The sequence below is a fragment of the Python bivittatus genome, unplaced genomic scaffold (assembly GCF_059951505.1).
Source record: "Python bivittatus isolate LINGU-HERP-01145 unplaced genomic scaffold, Pbiv_v1 ctg000190_np1212, whole genome shotgun sequence".
NCBI classification, from domain to species: domain Eukaryota; kingdom Metazoa; phylum Chordata; class Lepidosauria; order Squamata; family Pythonidae; genus Python; species Python bivittatus.
This window is the reverse complement of record NW_028277042.1, coordinates 10,557,709-10,574,062: the sequence shown is the minus strand read 5'-3', so window position 1 is coordinate 10,574,062 and position 16,354 is coordinate 10,557,709. Positions and strand designations below refer to the sequence as shown.

General features: G+C 36.3%; 1 protein-coding gene across 1 annotated transcript; it reads left to right on the top strand.

The window, feature by feature from the left end:
- Positions 1 to 369: 369 nt before the first annotated feature.
- On the top strand, positions 370 to 15,124 carry NAE1 (NEDD8 activating enzyme E1 subunit 1). The gene is made up of 20 exons (XM_088136014.1): positions 370 to 497; positions 2,184 to 2,287; positions 2,376 to 2,436; positions 3,326 to 3,356; positions 4,219 to 4,290; positions 4,855 to 4,934; positions 6,358 to 6,467; positions 7,070 to 7,179; positions 7,923 to 7,985; positions 9,480 to 9,543; positions 9,799 to 9,890; positions 10,001 to 10,060; positions 10,166 to 10,299; positions 10,982 to 11,057; positions 11,974 to 12,013; positions 12,484 to 12,570; positions 12,936 to 13,028; positions 13,335 to 13,449; positions 13,535 to 13,584; positions 14,829 to 15,124. The coding sequence occupies exons 1-20, from the start codon at positions 427 to 429 to the stop codon at positions 14,936 to 14,938; spliced, it is 1,623 nt and encodes a 540-aa protein (XP_087992140.1). The 5' UTR covers positions 370 to 426; the 3' UTR covers positions 14,939 to 15,124.
- The last annotated feature ends 1,230 nt before the right edge of the window (positions 15,125 to 16,354 follow it).

Below are 16,354 nucleotides of genomic sequence, written 5' to 3'. Positions count from 1 at the left end.
GCAGAAGTGGGCCGCCCCGGCCCTCTTCGGATTTTTGTCTCCGTTTTCCCAATTTAGCCTGGCACTCTCCCTTCCGAACCTGAGCAGGCTGAGCTTCTCAAGATCGGCTCGGGGCTGCCAGAAAGGACACGGCTGGGTCGCACGCCTGCATCTGCGCCGCGGCGTTCCTCCTTCAGGGCTGCCTCCGGCTCACGGCCCTAGCCTCACCCATCTTCTGCATTTCGGAGCGCAGCCCACGGCTCTGCGGCTCGCTCTGCAGAGCGGGCGCCCGTCGGGTTCTCGCCCCCGGCTCGGGCGCCGCGCGAACGCCCGGGTTAGGAAGCCCAGGCAGCAGACGGGTGGCCGCGCAGGCGCAGACGCCGCGTGCTCGGGCGCCCTCCCCGGTGGCGCGCGGAAGCGCAGGAGGCCGAGCGGCGGCCGGGAGTCATGGCGTCGGGGCGAGCGGCAGTCGCGGGCCGGCTCAGTCTGAAGGAGCAGCGCTACGACCGGCAGCTGAGGCGAGGAGACGCCGGCGCGGCCCGGCTGAGGGGAAGGGGGGCTCTCTTGGCCGCGGTTCCGGGCGATTCGGACAGCGGGGCCGAGGAGGAGGAGGAGGAGGAGGAGGAGGCGGCCGGGCGGAGAGCCTGCACCTTGGGGCGCCCGCGGTCTGCAGCCTGCGCGGCTCCTCTGGCCCGGCTCCTTTCGCGCGAGGCCGCTTCCCCTCCCCTCCCCTCCCCTCCCCTCCCCTCCTCCACCCACAGCTTCCCGGCCGTGGGGGTCCCGGTCGCCCCTAGCCGCCGGATGGAGGATGGCCATTCATTGGCCTGGTGGCCTGCCTCCCTTGAATCCTCATTTCCGGGATCCTTGTTTGTTTGTTTGTTTGTTTATCCATCTGTTCCAGAGATAAGAACAAGTGTGCACGTTTTATAAATGCATATCTGCAGTATTTACATGTGCATTATTTTATACATGCATATATATGCACATGTTATATGTGTGTGTCTATGCGTGCATATCTATCTATCTATCTATCTATCTATCTATCTATCTATCTATCTATCTATCTATCTATCTATCTATCATCTTCCTTTATATATAAAATATGGCTAAATAGGTATATTTTGTATGTGTCTCTGCATGTATATATGTAGGGTATATAAAATATGCCTATATAAGTATATTTTATATATATGTGTGTGTGTGTATATGTAGGATATATAAAATATGCTTATGTAGGTATATATTATCTATATGTAAGTGTGTGTATGTGTACGGTATATAAAATATGCCTATAAGGTATATTTTATATATAGGTGTGTGTGTGTATGTGTAGGGTATATAAAATATGCCTATATAGGTATATATGAAATATATGTACAGTATGTGTTTGTGTATATATAGGGTATATAAAATATGCCTGTATAGATATATTTTATAGGGGTCTTTGTGTGTGTATACATATATAGGATGGATGGATGGATGGATGGATGGATGGATGGATAGATAGATGAGAGCCAGTTTGGTCTAGTGGTGAAGGCACCAGGCTAGAAAGCAGGAGGCTGTGAGTTCTAGTCCTGCCTGAAGGCATGAAAGTCGGCTGGGTGACTTTGGGCCAGTCCCTCTCTCAGAGCTCATGACATGTGGTGACAAGCCAGTCAGTTCATTCCCATCGCAACCAATGGACCAACATTTGGTTGATCTGAAAAAAGCAGACCCTGCAACTGTGGGAAAACGCTAGGAAGAAAATTTCATGTAGCTCACTTGTGGTACCAATGAAATTCTCATGTCAGGAAATCTATGAGAATATGGCAGTAGGCCCTACTGTTTGACCTACTGATTATTTTGTGTCTGTTTTGCTTTAGTTCGTTTATTTTATGCTACTCTGTTTATATAAATTATATAAAATTATATATAAAAATAGATATTGAAGGCCAATAACAGTAATGTAGGGAGGCTTTGACCAGCATATTATAATTCAGCTTCTTTTAGTTCAGTCCCATTTTCAAGTCTGCCCTTTTCATCCATCCTTTGATCCATTTATTTCTCTTATGTTTTAAAGCCTTTAATCAGAAATTATTGCCTAATGAAGTAGTTTTATTAACTACATTTTAAAGCAACCATTCATAGTGCATCACTTTCATATAGCTTTCTCTTTAATCCTTTGTCTTGGAGGTCATCATTTTATTTCTGTCTTCATGTTGCAGGTTATGGGGTGATCATGGACAAGAGGCTTTAGAATCTGCTCATGTTTGTGTGATAACTGCAACAGCCACCGGAACAGAAGTCCTCAAAAACCTAGTTCTACCAGGTACAAATGACTTTTAAAAGCTGTAAAAAAAAATTGCCTCAGTAAAGTTGTAGTTTAGTGTGATCACTGACTTGGTTTCTTCTTTAAGGTATTGGATCATTTACAATTGTAGATGGGAATCAAGTCACTGGGGAAGATGTTGGAAACAGGTAATGTGTTTTCTACAAATATTTTGTAATATTTGTATCATTGAATATTCCTCTTATAAGCTATGGAACCATATAAAGCATAGTGTAAGTTCAATAGAAAGAGAAAGAAGGATATGCTTGCAGCTGCATAGATTCCTCTTGTAAAAGGCTTGTTTGTCTTTTCTAAATGATAAACAAATATGCACCACATGAATAGGGGTGCCAATTATTTATGTGGATTTCAGGTAGGGTTTGGGTATTTTTTTTTCCAGTTACTCCGTGAACTACAGTAGATTGCCATTTTTTGCATTTTCATATTGTTTAACTGGAGGGATCATCAATAGACTCAGTGTTGTCTGCCTATTCTTGATGTTTTAAAGTTGGTAAAAACAATGATAATTTCAGGTTAATTTCAAACTCTTTCAGTGGGAATATGGAGCAAAAAGATGTGAAATGCTTTCTTGCTGCTGTAAATATAGTTTGCATTGATATGTGACCCTTGCTGCTTACTGATTTTGATCATTTCAGGTACATATCCGTGTTGAACCTTAGTCAATATTCATATGCCACTGTTCACCTCATTCTTTGACACCATTTTAATGGCACAGTAAAGACAAATGGGATGTTAAGTTGTACATCTTTGAATAACGTAGAGTTCTGTGTAGACTAAACCTGAAACGTTGTGGTTGTGTAAATGGAACTGTAGGTTTTATTTATGTGAATCTACAAATGAGAAAACATATTCAGATGTATTGATTTCAAGCAAGTCTTAAAAAGGTTGGAAGACTTTAGAGAGGAAAAATGTAATAGAGGTTTTCTATGGGGTGAATTGTTCACATAGATTTTCTTTCATTATAAATTTCATTGTAATTATAATAACATTCTAAAGGAACTATTTCTTCTTTTTTAGCTTCTTCCTTCAAAGAAGCAATATTGGTCAAGTAAGGAAATACTAAATGTGTTTATTTATGTGAGTGATTATGTAGTGCATAGGATCCATTTAATTAATATTTTTTTCCTTTCCCTTTCATAATAAACATACAGTATAGGGCAATTGTATACATATCTATAGAGAAGTGATCCCCTTTGCTAGAACTTATTCCTAAGTAAATATGTGTTGCAGCCTAAATTCATGCACTTCTATGAGATAGCTTTAATACAAATAAGCAGGTTGCTTAGGTAGGAGCACATGAAACCCTTTACAAATGATTTGTTCTGATTATTTCATAACGAAGATCTAGCCATGTGCATTTGCATACGAGTGTTCTTCTGAACAAAACTCTAAGCAGCTTTTTTTCCCAGTTGCATAAGTTTGTATGCCAGCTTTCTCTGTTCATTGCTGGTCATTTTCTGATACACCTCAAATCACACAAATCTATGTTTTCAAAAGTAGTAGCCTCAGGACTCCCATTAATTTTTATGAAAGCATTTTTATTCATCTCTCTCTGAATGTAATAAGCTGTCTAAAACTATATCTACCCAGAAATCCTTAGTTTGGAAATGTAACATGCAACATAATTTTGTGCCTGTTTATTGAAAGGTCTCAGTGCAGTATCTGAGTTGGATCCAGACTGAGGCATATTTGAAATAGGCTCGCTGAAACCAGTAGGGCTTAAATTACTTATGGCTGGCTTAAGTTCCATCAGTTTCAGCATGTTCATTTAAATGTAGTAATATTATTTGTTCTTTTGTTTTTGTTTTTTTGTTCTGGAATATTTACATTCTCATCTGTCAGGATAAAACTTTAAATCTGTTTATGGCAGTCATAGCAATATAACACATCTGCTTATTATTTTTAAACAGAATCGAGCACAGTGCACCACAGAACTGCTACAAGAATTGAATAATGATGTCTTTGGAAATTTTGTGGAAGAGGTTTGCATTAAACATTTTTATACCCATTAATGTGCTAACAAGTCAGAAAAGTATGTAAGACTAAGTTACATATTACCACTACAATAATATTATATCAAATCTTGCTCTAGTGTAGGCTCATATCAAAAAGCATCCTTTTTCTCACTTCAAGCAACAAATCTCAGTTAAGATGTGTAAGATTTGATATCATACGCAACATGAATTTACTCCTACAACGGTCTGCTTTTGCAGTGATTAATATGTTGATCAAAATCTATCATATTAATGTCTAACGTGAATTTAATAATAGCCACGCTAGAATAGTCTTGGTTGAAGAGACTCTTGTCTCTCCCATGTAGGTGATGTATGCCAGTCATAGGGGGCTGGCGGACAGAACTGCCTGTAGCATGTGGTGCCACTTAGAAGGCGACAAAGTTTGAGTTTAGATTATTGTACATATTAAAATTACATTTGCAGTTCATGAAGAATTGCACTGAGCTAGGGAAGGATGTTTTAATTTTGAATCCTTTTATATTTATTGCTTTATGCTGCAATACAGATGGGTGTTTTTTATGTTTTCTCAAGAATCCAGATAAACTTCTAGACAATGATCCTTCTTTTTTCTGTCGGTTTAATGTAGTGATTGCAACTCAACTCCCAGAAAGGTAAGCGGGAAGGAAATTGATATCATTGTTTTTATATACATATGTTTTATTTCACATTTGTTTTGTAAAAATGGAAATTGTATGTTTTTATTTTCAGAATATCATCTCCATAAGTGGTTATTTTTCTTTACCCTTTACTCACTACATCTCTGCCTCAGTTCAAACATGGTTTATTAATTAAGCCACAGTGTCTGGGTTCACACATTACACCAAGTCAAAACCAAACAAATAATACTTGATTTAATGTGATGTTAAATGTCATTCCAGTGTCCCATTAGCTGTGTAATTGTGTGAGTGTGGATCAGACAAGCTTCTTTTTTTGATCTTCATAATACATGAAGGTCAAAAATCAAAACTGTCAGTGGGATGTTCTATCAAAAAGGTTGAAGGGGAATTTTGCATGTGTTTGCTTAAAGACAAGTACAGTGATTTGCTGATTTACACAGCACTAAATCATGATGTAGGTTGTTGGGTTTTGGCTTGTTGCATTTATGAATCCAACGATTATATGGTTTATAAAACATGGTTTGTGGTTTAGATCTGTGTCTGTACCCAGCTATCGGACTTTATTCAGTAAGCTGTTGGTTAGTATAATGTGGGAACTCGGCTTCTGCATGATTACAGGCAATGATAAAGTGGGATTTGCAGTTGCCTGGAGTTCTGCTTATATTCAGACCTACCTGTTGAGTATAAGAACTTCTGTATTTTATACTCTATCTGAATCTGAGTTGCTTGGTCAGTGAAAAAGAATAGGGTTAGAATTTGCAAGGGAGAAATTATGACCTTCCATTTTCTGTCTTTGGCTGGTTTTCCTCCCCTGTTGCAGATTGTGTACTATTAACAGCTAGAGGAAAGATACTGCTTAGCACTTTGTGTTGGTAAATCATATAGAATGTATTTGAGAAATTTTGTTGAACTCGTGTGATCAGTCAGTCAACATTTATTTATGGTCCAAGACCAAACACAATAAAAGATCAGCATATAATACAATAACTACAAATTACAAGAAAATCCTAAAGCATTCAGCAGCTAGCAGTTAATAGCATGAAGGAGGAACCAGACAGTTTCTAACAGCTATGGCTATTGATAACAATTTTGCAACCTTCTTAGAGATTTGTAAGTGTGATTCCATCCTCTCTTGCCATCCAGATATAACATGTCTTTCAAATAATTGCTGTTTCATATACAATAACAAAAGTAGAAATCATTTAAATTGTTTAAATAAAGAAATAAAATATTAGAATGTTACAAACTAAAGGACCTCAGTTACAAGATATTCTTGCTTGTTCAAGAGCTTGCTGAAGTATGAGGTTGACCTATAGATGTACTATACACCAAAGAAATATTTGCAGGCGGATTCTAGTGCCTGTGTATTTTCTGTTCATTGTTCTTTGAATTTGGCTGTACATCTTCTGTTTTTCAGTACGCTGCTCAGGCTAGCTGATGTCCTCTGGAATTACAACATCCCTCTATTAATTTGTAGGACTTATGGATTAATAGGATATATGAGAATTGTTATTAAAGAACATCCAGGTAAGATATTTCATGATTAAAGAACATGCCATTGTTAAAAAAATCCACCTAAAATATTTAGTGATTAAACATTACCCTGCCTATGTAACCATTTATTAAAATGGTAAGTAGAAAAGTTTCTACTTTCATTACTGTCTTTTAATTGGATGTGGCTGGTTTTAGGAAGCTGCATCCATAATGAAAAGATGCATACTGAAATAGATTTGTTTTATAAAGAATAGATTAGCTGATTCTTTAAATTAGCCTAGTAACTTGTAAGACAGGAAATGTAATCAGTTCCAAATTATTAATTTGAAATCTGACTTGAAATACTCCTTGTAGTATGCTTTTTCTTAGGGATTTTACATTGTATGTTATCACCTCTGGAAGCAGTATTAAGTAGCCAGGGAAGGTCACATCATTTACAAATTCATGTATAATAATTGTGTTTATTTAAAATATTTAGAGGTCATCTTTCTGAAGAAAAGCCCTCCAAGGGCAACTTACATAATGACATTTCTCATAATAATAGTAGCAAAAATTGATGGAATCCACAAACTTTAGCAATAATGCTATCTTCAGCTTTGGCTTCAAAATTAAAATGTTGCTTAATGTTTCAATAGTTGTAGAATCTCACCCAGATAATGCATTGGATGATTTGAGACTGGATAGTCCATTTCCAGAGCTGAGAGAACACGTTCAATCTTACGATTTAGAGAATATGGAGAAAAAGGTTGGTACGCTTGGCCTACCCCTCAGTATGTGCATACAGGCTTTAGAGATGGTTCCTGAATTCGTTCTAGAACTCTGTTATATGCTCCATTTACTACATACAAAGGACATTCTTTTCAGAGAAGAAAATGGGGCTTGATTTAGAGATTGTCAGTGGATTCACCTGTTAAATGTCAAATCTGATTTTGTTATGTTGAATGGCTTGTTGAAGTTACATAGAAATTCGTACAGTACAGGGTGAAGTCTGTTCGTTCTAGGAAAAAACAAATCCAAGCATGCTTTTTGAACAAACTCCATTATTACAGACTTGCCTTCTCCATACACTTCCAGCATAATTTCAAGGTGAGGCAGCCAGCCAAGATGCTTAAATAAGTCAAAAGTATCTAAAATGCTTTGAATTTCTTTAAGATGCACGGCTACATTTGGCTCTGTTGAGACTTTCCAGCACAGAGCTATGAATCTCTACTTTTAACTGTGGATTTTCAAAATCAAATGGAAACCCTTAGAACTGAGGAAACTGTTTAAATTCTTTAGATCTATCACACAAAGTGAAAGGGTTATTCAACAATTATTTTGTAATGACGATTACTGAAGGCAATTCTGTTTATTTACCTATTTTTTGTTGCATTATAAATTGAGTTTCTACAGCAACACTACTTCCCAACAGCCCTGCTTTCCAACTTTAGAATTGCATTATTTTAGTTGATTTCTTTATTTTGCTATACTTTAATTTTGCATTTGCAGGAACACAGCCACATTCCATGGATTGTGATTGTATCCCAGTATCTAGAAAAATGGTGTAATGAGGTATGTGGATACCTTGGTGGTAGTAGTCTAACTTACGTTACCCATGCTTTCTGCTGCAGAACTGGGGGAATTATGCCTTCCCCCAAAGACGCTTATGTGCTTTTATATGCTGCAGTCGTGTTCACAGGCTGTTTGCATGCTGTTGAAGTCACAGGGTTTAATCAGGCAAACTATAGGTGAGATTGAATTGTAGCTAGATATCAAGCCCATCTAATGCTATCTAGATGAATTTTTGGAAGTCTTAACTTGGGCCTGTTATAGTTAATGAAGCCCCACAGACTTCAATAAAGCCCTCTTCTTCCCCATTCTCTCTCCTCCCCAACTAACTGGAGCATAGAAACCTATTTGCAGGCAGTGCATGAAGGCATTGCAGGGAAGGAGGGGTTTGTGTTCACCTCCTATACTCCGCTGCAGATAAACCTCATTCTCTGCCCCGTGTAAGTATATATCCATATGCTTATGTTGTGTGGGTGGATTGTGCCCATGTTTAACTATATCATGTTTAACTGTATGTCTGTTTTTTTAAATATAAGATCCTGCTGCTGAGCTTGTTACTAGTTTTTAAGTAATGTTTTTAAAATATAAGCCGCCATGAGTGCTTTATTTAAACTAGCAAAATGGTCTGTAAGAGATAATATATCTCTGTTCATATCTATATAGGTATGTATCTGGAAATTAACAAAAAAACCTGATGTACACTGAGTCATGTTTAGTGTAGATCCTTTGAAATGAATGGGGCTTAAATTAATCACAGTTAGCGTGTCTTATTTTTATATATATATATATATATATATATATATATATATATATATATATATATAAAAAATGTACATGGTCACCCAACTCATACCCAGTGACTCCAGGCAGCTTACAAAGTAAAATTCCCAATACAAAAACCCATCAACACCCACAGAGATTTTGTAAATTGCACAGATTTTGTACCTCACCGGTGTACTCTGGCTTAAACATTTGGACTTAAATATGAACAAGCAACATTCTGATGTGCTCCACATTATATTTTCTTGCTTGAGCCCATCTGCCAGCAGGTGCAGCTATCTATGATTTGGTTAGCGTTATATGTAAAATGGGATTTCTGGCTTGTTTCCTAATACATTAGACTTTTAAGGCACATTTGTTCTTGACTTATGACAAAACCAAGCTAGATTCACATATAATGGTAAACAAACCATTGACATTGTTCAGTTGCTCTTATTTGCACATTTGTTTCTTTCTGATCAGCACTGAATACTAAAGAATCATGATTTCCCTTTGCATATGAACAGAGTTATTATAATATTCAGATACCAAATCCTTGTTAATTTTGTGAAACAAACAATGTGGGAATGTTTGCCCACATTTACAAACTGTGATGCCTATTGGAGCGCAGATACACACCCAGGCCTCCCTTACTGCATGGACTTTATTTGAACTAACTTTTATTTGCCTTAATATACATAGTTTCATAAAATTCAAGTCTATGATATTTCTGTTTAGAACAATGGTCAGATACCTAAGAACTACAAAGAAAAGGAGGCCTTCCGTGAGATGATTAGGCAAGGTAATACCAAATGAGAGTTTTTGGCAATCTGTCTACCTCTCTATTGCAATGTTATGTTTCTGTGGACTTTATTTGAAGATATATGTAAATATGCATCCTAATTCTGGTTTAGTGGCATATATTTATTAGAAGCTCATTAACCTATTAAAAAAAATCCCTGCATATTAATATGACTTCAAAAGAGGTAAAGAGTGTCTGTTTACCACCTATTTCCTGGTTAATAAAGTCTTATTCAGTCAGTTCATTTCTTCCTAGGAATTTTAAAGAATGAAAATGGAATCCTAGAAGATGAAGAAAACTTCGAAGAAGCTATTAAAAATGTAAACACAGCTGTAATTGCTACTAAGGTAAAGGGAAGTCTCCACCTGCTATCAGATCTTTTAGTTGCATAATGACTGAATTCCTAATGGAAAAAAAAAATTGTGGAAACAAATATTTTCTTGAATTTGGTTTTTAGGTACCCAATTGTATTGAAGAGATTTTCAGTGATGATCGTTGTATCAATCTCTCGCAGCAGGTAGTAAATACAAATTGCTTGAATTAATGTCCAATGTTCTGATTCTCTGAGTAAAAGAAGTCAACATTGGTTTTGGTTTTGACTTGTTTTGTTCTTCGTTCTTAGACTCCACCTTTTTGGATACTGGCTCGAGCGGTGAAAGAATTTGTGGGCAAAGAAGGTCAAGGAAATTTACCTGTCAGGGGTACAATTCCAGATATGATAGCAGATTCGAGTAAATTTATCAAATTGCAAAATATGTAAGTATTTTTCTATAATTGTTTAGTTTTATATTAGCATTGAGCTCCCCTTCAAAACAAATGCTTTCTGCAAACATTTTCAATGTGACTTTATCAACTCCTTATTTTGGGGTGGCTTTGATATAACTGTGGCCTGAAACGGATTGCAAAGTTTGCAATATCTCTAAAAATATCAAAAACTGCTTTTAATTCATAGTAAAAATAGTAACTCATAATCAAAATGGAAAAAGCTTTCTGCTTCTCTCTCTGCTACTGGAAAAAGAAGTTAGGGCTATGGTGTGTTTAATTCCTCTACATACCTGTAACGACTCCTCAGATCTAGAGATTTGGGGGTCTTTCCAAAACATCAGGGTAGTACTGGGGGTTTGATAGGAATAAAAGAAAATCACTTCCTCAGTCCCTTTCTTCAATAAGAATCTTTCTTGCTTCTTTACTCGTTTGGGGGAAGGACAAGATTGGATTTCTCATATTCCTGGTTTTTCTGCCCAGAGAATTCCGACTTGAATATAAAAATAACACAATTTTGCATGCTTCAGCATAAATAACCTATCATAAGACAATACAATTCGCTTTGCATTCATTTGTTACTATTAATTAAAGTGTGAATATTCATGCACATGAAGCCTATTGATTTTTGGGTTAGATTTGCTGAAGTTTATTTTTAGGACTTTATTTTTTTAAGATACCGTGATAAAGCCAAGAAAGATGCCGATGCTGTGGCTAATTATGCTGCAAAGCTGTTGCAGTCAGTTGGCAAGGTGAGTTAGTAGAAAATACACTTTTTGTTCTCTGCTCTTTCCTAACATGGAGTTAAGTACATTTTTTTGTAATGGCTGAGTCCAAAGAATTCATTAGCCTTGCTCACAAATTTACATTTGATTAATAGGCCTAGTCATGCTGCAAATAGTTAAAAAAAAAATTGGATAACACAGATGCCTTGTGATGGAAGGTAAGTATGGGGAAGAATAGAAACCACTGTATTAAAAACACAGCTGCTTCTGTAATGCTAGCAGTGTGTTTTGGGAGGGCCATAACTGACAACTAAATGTATTAACTTTTCACGTAGGAAGAAGGAAGATCTGCTGAAATTTAGGAAAGAAAAAGTGAGGATAATTGGTGAAAGAACCTATTTTTTTTTCTCTGCAGAAGTGTTTCATTAGAAGAGGAAATGAGTACTGAGCCTGATTCTTTCCTTCCCTAAACTGTTCTCTGCTTTAGCTGGTTCTGTTTAGGAAACAATTGTGCTAGCCCAGGGCACTGGAAAAGGGTTGTGAACTCGCAGAATCCTTTAGCTACCATGGCTTTTTTATCCAAATTACATGTGGGTGTTTAAACACAGACATTTGAACTATTGCATTTTGTAATTAAGACATTCCACTAAGGGGTAAGAACAATTACTTAATTCTAGAAATTAAAAGCAGAATCGGGTCTTTATATATTAAGGAGGGTGGATAGGAGAGACAGCCTGAAATCCCATATAGACGTTCATTCCTTAACATGACTGATTCCAGAAACGTGGAATTGCAGAAGATAGATATAAAATTGTGATTGTCCATGGGTGCGCCCCCAGAACAAATAGTTAAATCAAATTCTATAACAGGAATTTAGAAAACAATTGTACTAGAGACTAGGTATTCTAACTTTACAAAAACAAATTTGCATTTTGCTTCACAGGCACCAGAATCCATTTCTCAAAAAGAATTAAAATTGCTCTGTAAGTATTTCATTTTTCTTACATCATGTTAATAAGACTAAGTTTTAAGGAATTCTGTTCAGTTGCTTCCATTTGACTCCTCCTACTAATGGAATAGGCTAAACAAGGAATCATCCATTGTTTAATGATGTACCCAAACTGAATTTCCTGGATTGCTCCTTTCCTAATTAGCCTTAATCATGCAGGAAGAACATTAGAAAAAAAAAACTGGCTTTGCTACTGTATAATTAAAAGTCATAGTGGAGAACATTTTAAATCTATAGAATCTATAGAAAATTTTAAATCCTGTACTTCAAATTCCATGGCAAATTTTTGAATACTGTCTTAAAAGGAATATAATTGCGAGAATGACATAACTATCTCTTGTAGGTTGTAGGAATTAATCATAAAGATGTATCTTTATATTTAAAATACTTATTCTCTCCTGCCCTCTTCCCATTTTCCCACTTTCCTTGGTATTCTTTGTTTAGGCAGTAACTCAGCATTTCTTCGAGTAGTACGATGTAGATCTCTTTCTGAAGAATACGGACTGAATACTTCAAACAAAGATGAGATAAGTAAGCAGATTGCCCAGTGATCATTAAGCAAATCCAGCTTCCCCAATGGACGTTTTTTGCTGGAAACCAGCAAAAAAGACCACAAATTGTGATCATATGACTGCATAATGCTGCAACTGGTCGTAAATGCGAGCTGGTTGCCAAGCACCCGAATTGTGATTACATGACCACGGGGGTTGTGTGACGGTTGTAAGTGTAAGTACCGGCCGTAAAACACTTTTTCCAAGGTTGTCATAACTTGGCACCATTGTTAAATGAACAATCATTAAGCAAGACTATCTGTACTTAATTAAGTTGACCTTTAGACTTTAACACTATTCTCTTGATTGTTAGCAATTTATATGTTGTTGTTTTGCTACTTAAAGCTTCCCATATGGATAATCCAGATAGCGAAATGGTGCTGTACCTAATGTTACGAGCTGTGGACAGATTCTTTAAACACAATGGTAGATACCCAGGTAAAATTGTTTTCAATATATCATATACTTTCTGAGATAAAAATGAATACTTTCTATAATGTAGACTTAATAGCACTCAGCGTTCAAATTCATAAATGTATTACAGATTGAAGTTTTAATATTTACTGCATATATCATAATTGTGTATATTTGACAAATCTAATGTAAAAGCTTAGTAAAATCTTTACTTTTCTGCTTTAGTATATCTTTACATGGGGGTAGAGAATTATTCTTTGACAAAATTATATTTCATTTACTTGCACTGAAATGTTAGTTCTATCTATAATAATCACACTTTCTTTTCAGGAGTTTATAACTATCAAGTGGAGGATGATATTGGAAAACTGAAATCTTGCCTCAATAGTTTTCTTCAGGAATACGGACTGCCTGTAACAGTCAAGGATGATTATGTCCATGAATTGTAAGTGTTACATAAGTTACAAAGATATTTTCCAAGATATTATTATGAAATAAATATGGCAACTGTTGTTATTTTCCTTTTGTAGTTGTCGATACGGAGCTGCTGAGCCACACACCATAGCAGCATTTCTAGGAGGTAAAAGGATTGTTATTTTTATGTGTCCAAGTTGAACTACAAGCCAACTTACATGCAAAAAGATTGGGTCTTACATTGGTATTACTTTGAATTCTCATGTCTGTTGTACTAATATCTTAGAATTGCATACTGTATTATGTTCAGTTAGAGGTAGTAAGTATTCATTATACTGATATAATTCCCTTTGCTGTGATGAAAAATGTTTCATATTTAAAATTATTTCCAAAGTTTATACATGTGCAATAAAACACATACTAGTTTGTACTCCATAGTTAGAATATTTTGATACATGCACTGAGATATTAAACATGTAAGCCATACACTACAACCAGTATTCTTTTGTGGCAAATTTTAGATGCACATAAAACTCCCCAGATTAGATTGCCCTTTTTGAATTTTAATTATGAGAATCAATTAAGATGAACTTGGAGTATGAAATACACTGATATTTATTCATACCATTGATAATTTAAGACTACAATGCAGTTAAATTGTCTCAAATATTTTTACGAACATGAGAAGCTGTGTCACAGTTAGTTCACGCCATTATTGCTTATTTGATGTATTAATTACATTTCCACTCAATGGACGCTTGAAACAAAACAACCCTTGATTGCAGTAATAGTCACAGATAACAGTAAAATCTGAGACTGACATTTACTGTTGGAAGCTCAGCAGAATAACGTTGCCTTCACATGCTGCTAAAGAAAATAAGAATGACACTACCATACATTTTTTAGGGAACAGAGTTGGTAATCATAGTTTCCAGTGCCTGTTACCTCACTTTGATAGGCTGCATAAGGGGTCTTAACTGACAAATTCAGGTTATGGACAAGCTTGTGCGGGGCGAGACTCTCTTTCATACTGGTCCTAAGCTGTTTTGAGCTTTGTAATCCCTGAAGCCCACAACTAAAACTATACTGATGGATAGAAGTTCCCAATGTCTCTGGTAAACATATTTTCCAGCATCCAGGATTTTTTAACTGAAGCTGCCAGAGATTGAACATGGAAAAAATGCAATTTGCCACTGAGCTGAATCAACCATGAGAGTGTTCATGCTCTATTTCTACTCATTGATGTAAGGTAGCAACTGAAGAAAAAAAGTGAAAAGCTAGAAACTATCCAGCTGGGTTTGAATCAGTTGGCTTGTAAATGTGTTGTCAATTCTGTTATATATCTATATAATAATATAGATATTATTTGGTTTTTAAAAAATTTATTACCATTCCTTGGCTGTTTTACAGGAGCTGCTGCTCAGGAAGTTGTGAAAATTGTTACCAGGCAATTTGTAATATTTAATAACACCTACATTTACAATGGCATGTCGCAGACCTCAGCAACATTCAAACTGTAAACTAACCCACTACATTGTTGGAATCTGTAACTGTTTTTGATTTGCGTTCTGTTCTGTTAAAGTATTGCTGAAAAGGATGTATAATGCCAGTTCCATTCTTTGTATTATTTTTGTCCTTCTAAATTCTTTCAAATTGTAATAAAGAATGTATCTTGCATTTTAATAAAAGGCACTGGAACATGCAAACTGTGGCTTCTTAAAAATATGACTACACTGATTCTCCATATTTTATATGTTAGTACTTTTTGGAGGGGTTGGTTAGGAGTAGATTTAGCCCTTCACAAAGAACATTGGCTTGCCTACAGGACTCAGGAAAGTGCTTTTAAACATTGTGTTAAATAGATAGCTTCTTGAAGCAAATGGGCAGTAGTACTAAGTATAAACTGTGTTATATCCTCTTGAGTAACAGTTTCTTGGAGCATATAGTTATACTTCTCCATGAAAAGATTGGTTCACAAAGAGGACTGGAGGGTCCACTGAAACTGGTGAAGAAGAAGGCAACCATTTTGAACTGATATCTCCTTTCCATTGCTGACACCAGTGCCCTCTTACACATTGTGCTGGAGGTTTTTGCAATACTTGTAGTAGCTTTTGGGGGTATTTGGCTACAGTGGGATGGAGCTGACCAAAAACATTGCTCAGTTTTTCCTCCACAATCAGTAGAATGTTGTTGGTCTGAATTCTAGATCCAACTCACTGTAATATGCAGTGTTCTTCCCAATATTATTAATGTGTCCTTAAACCTAGGTTTTTCCTCCAGTTAATAGCCGGACACTATGTTTGAGAATTGGGTTTAGTAACTTATCTTCAGAAGAACACTGCAGGTCATTTGTAAAAGAAATTTACCTCAGTTTAAGATGGTTGTGAATTGCTTCTATGGATCTCTGGAATCCCAAGGCAGTTTAAATACTTTTTAAAAAAAATTACTTGGATTTTCACTGCCTTAAAAAACAGATGCAAACCACTGGACTATGAAGTCCAGCTTATTTGTGGCATCCAGCTCATGAAATGAATCATATTAGACAATGTGTTGGCTAATATGATTGAAATAGTGAGCTCGTTAAAATGTTCCTTAACGGTTGCTTATCTATCAAGTAATCCTGGAATCAGTTTTCAAATTATAAGAGGAAAAAATTAGGTGAACCAAGGTTCACACCTGCAGAATCAAGTCACGTTTACTCATAACTTGGCCTTGTTCATCTGCACCTTGAAGAAAGATTGTACCTTCTGGGCAGATGATTTCATATATTTTTGTCATTTGATATGCAATCTCACACACACATTTTAAATAAATGTGAAACCATCCACTAGATGACGAACTTCATGGATGCATGAGTGAGTACATGTGTATTTTTCTAAACATCCCATCTCAGACAGTTTTCCTGTACAGGCAAATGTCATTCATCAAATACAAGT

What these genes read in the sequence shown, in the direction of transcription:
- NAE1 (XM_088136014.1), top strand. Translation starts at nt 427, where the DNA reads ATGGCGTCGGGGCGAGCGGCAGTCGCGGGCCGGCTCAGTCTGAAGGAG. An exon ending in TGTTATTAAAGAACATCCAG is followed by an intron (nt 6,468 to 7,069) that starts GTAAGATATTTC and finishes ATGTTTCAATAG; the next exon opens with TTGTAGAATCTCACCCAGAT. An exon ending in TGTTGCAGTCAGTTGGCAAG is followed by an intron (nt 11,058 to 11,973) that starts GTGAGTTAGTAG and finishes TTTGCTTCACAG; the next exon opens with GCACCAGAATCCATTTCTCA.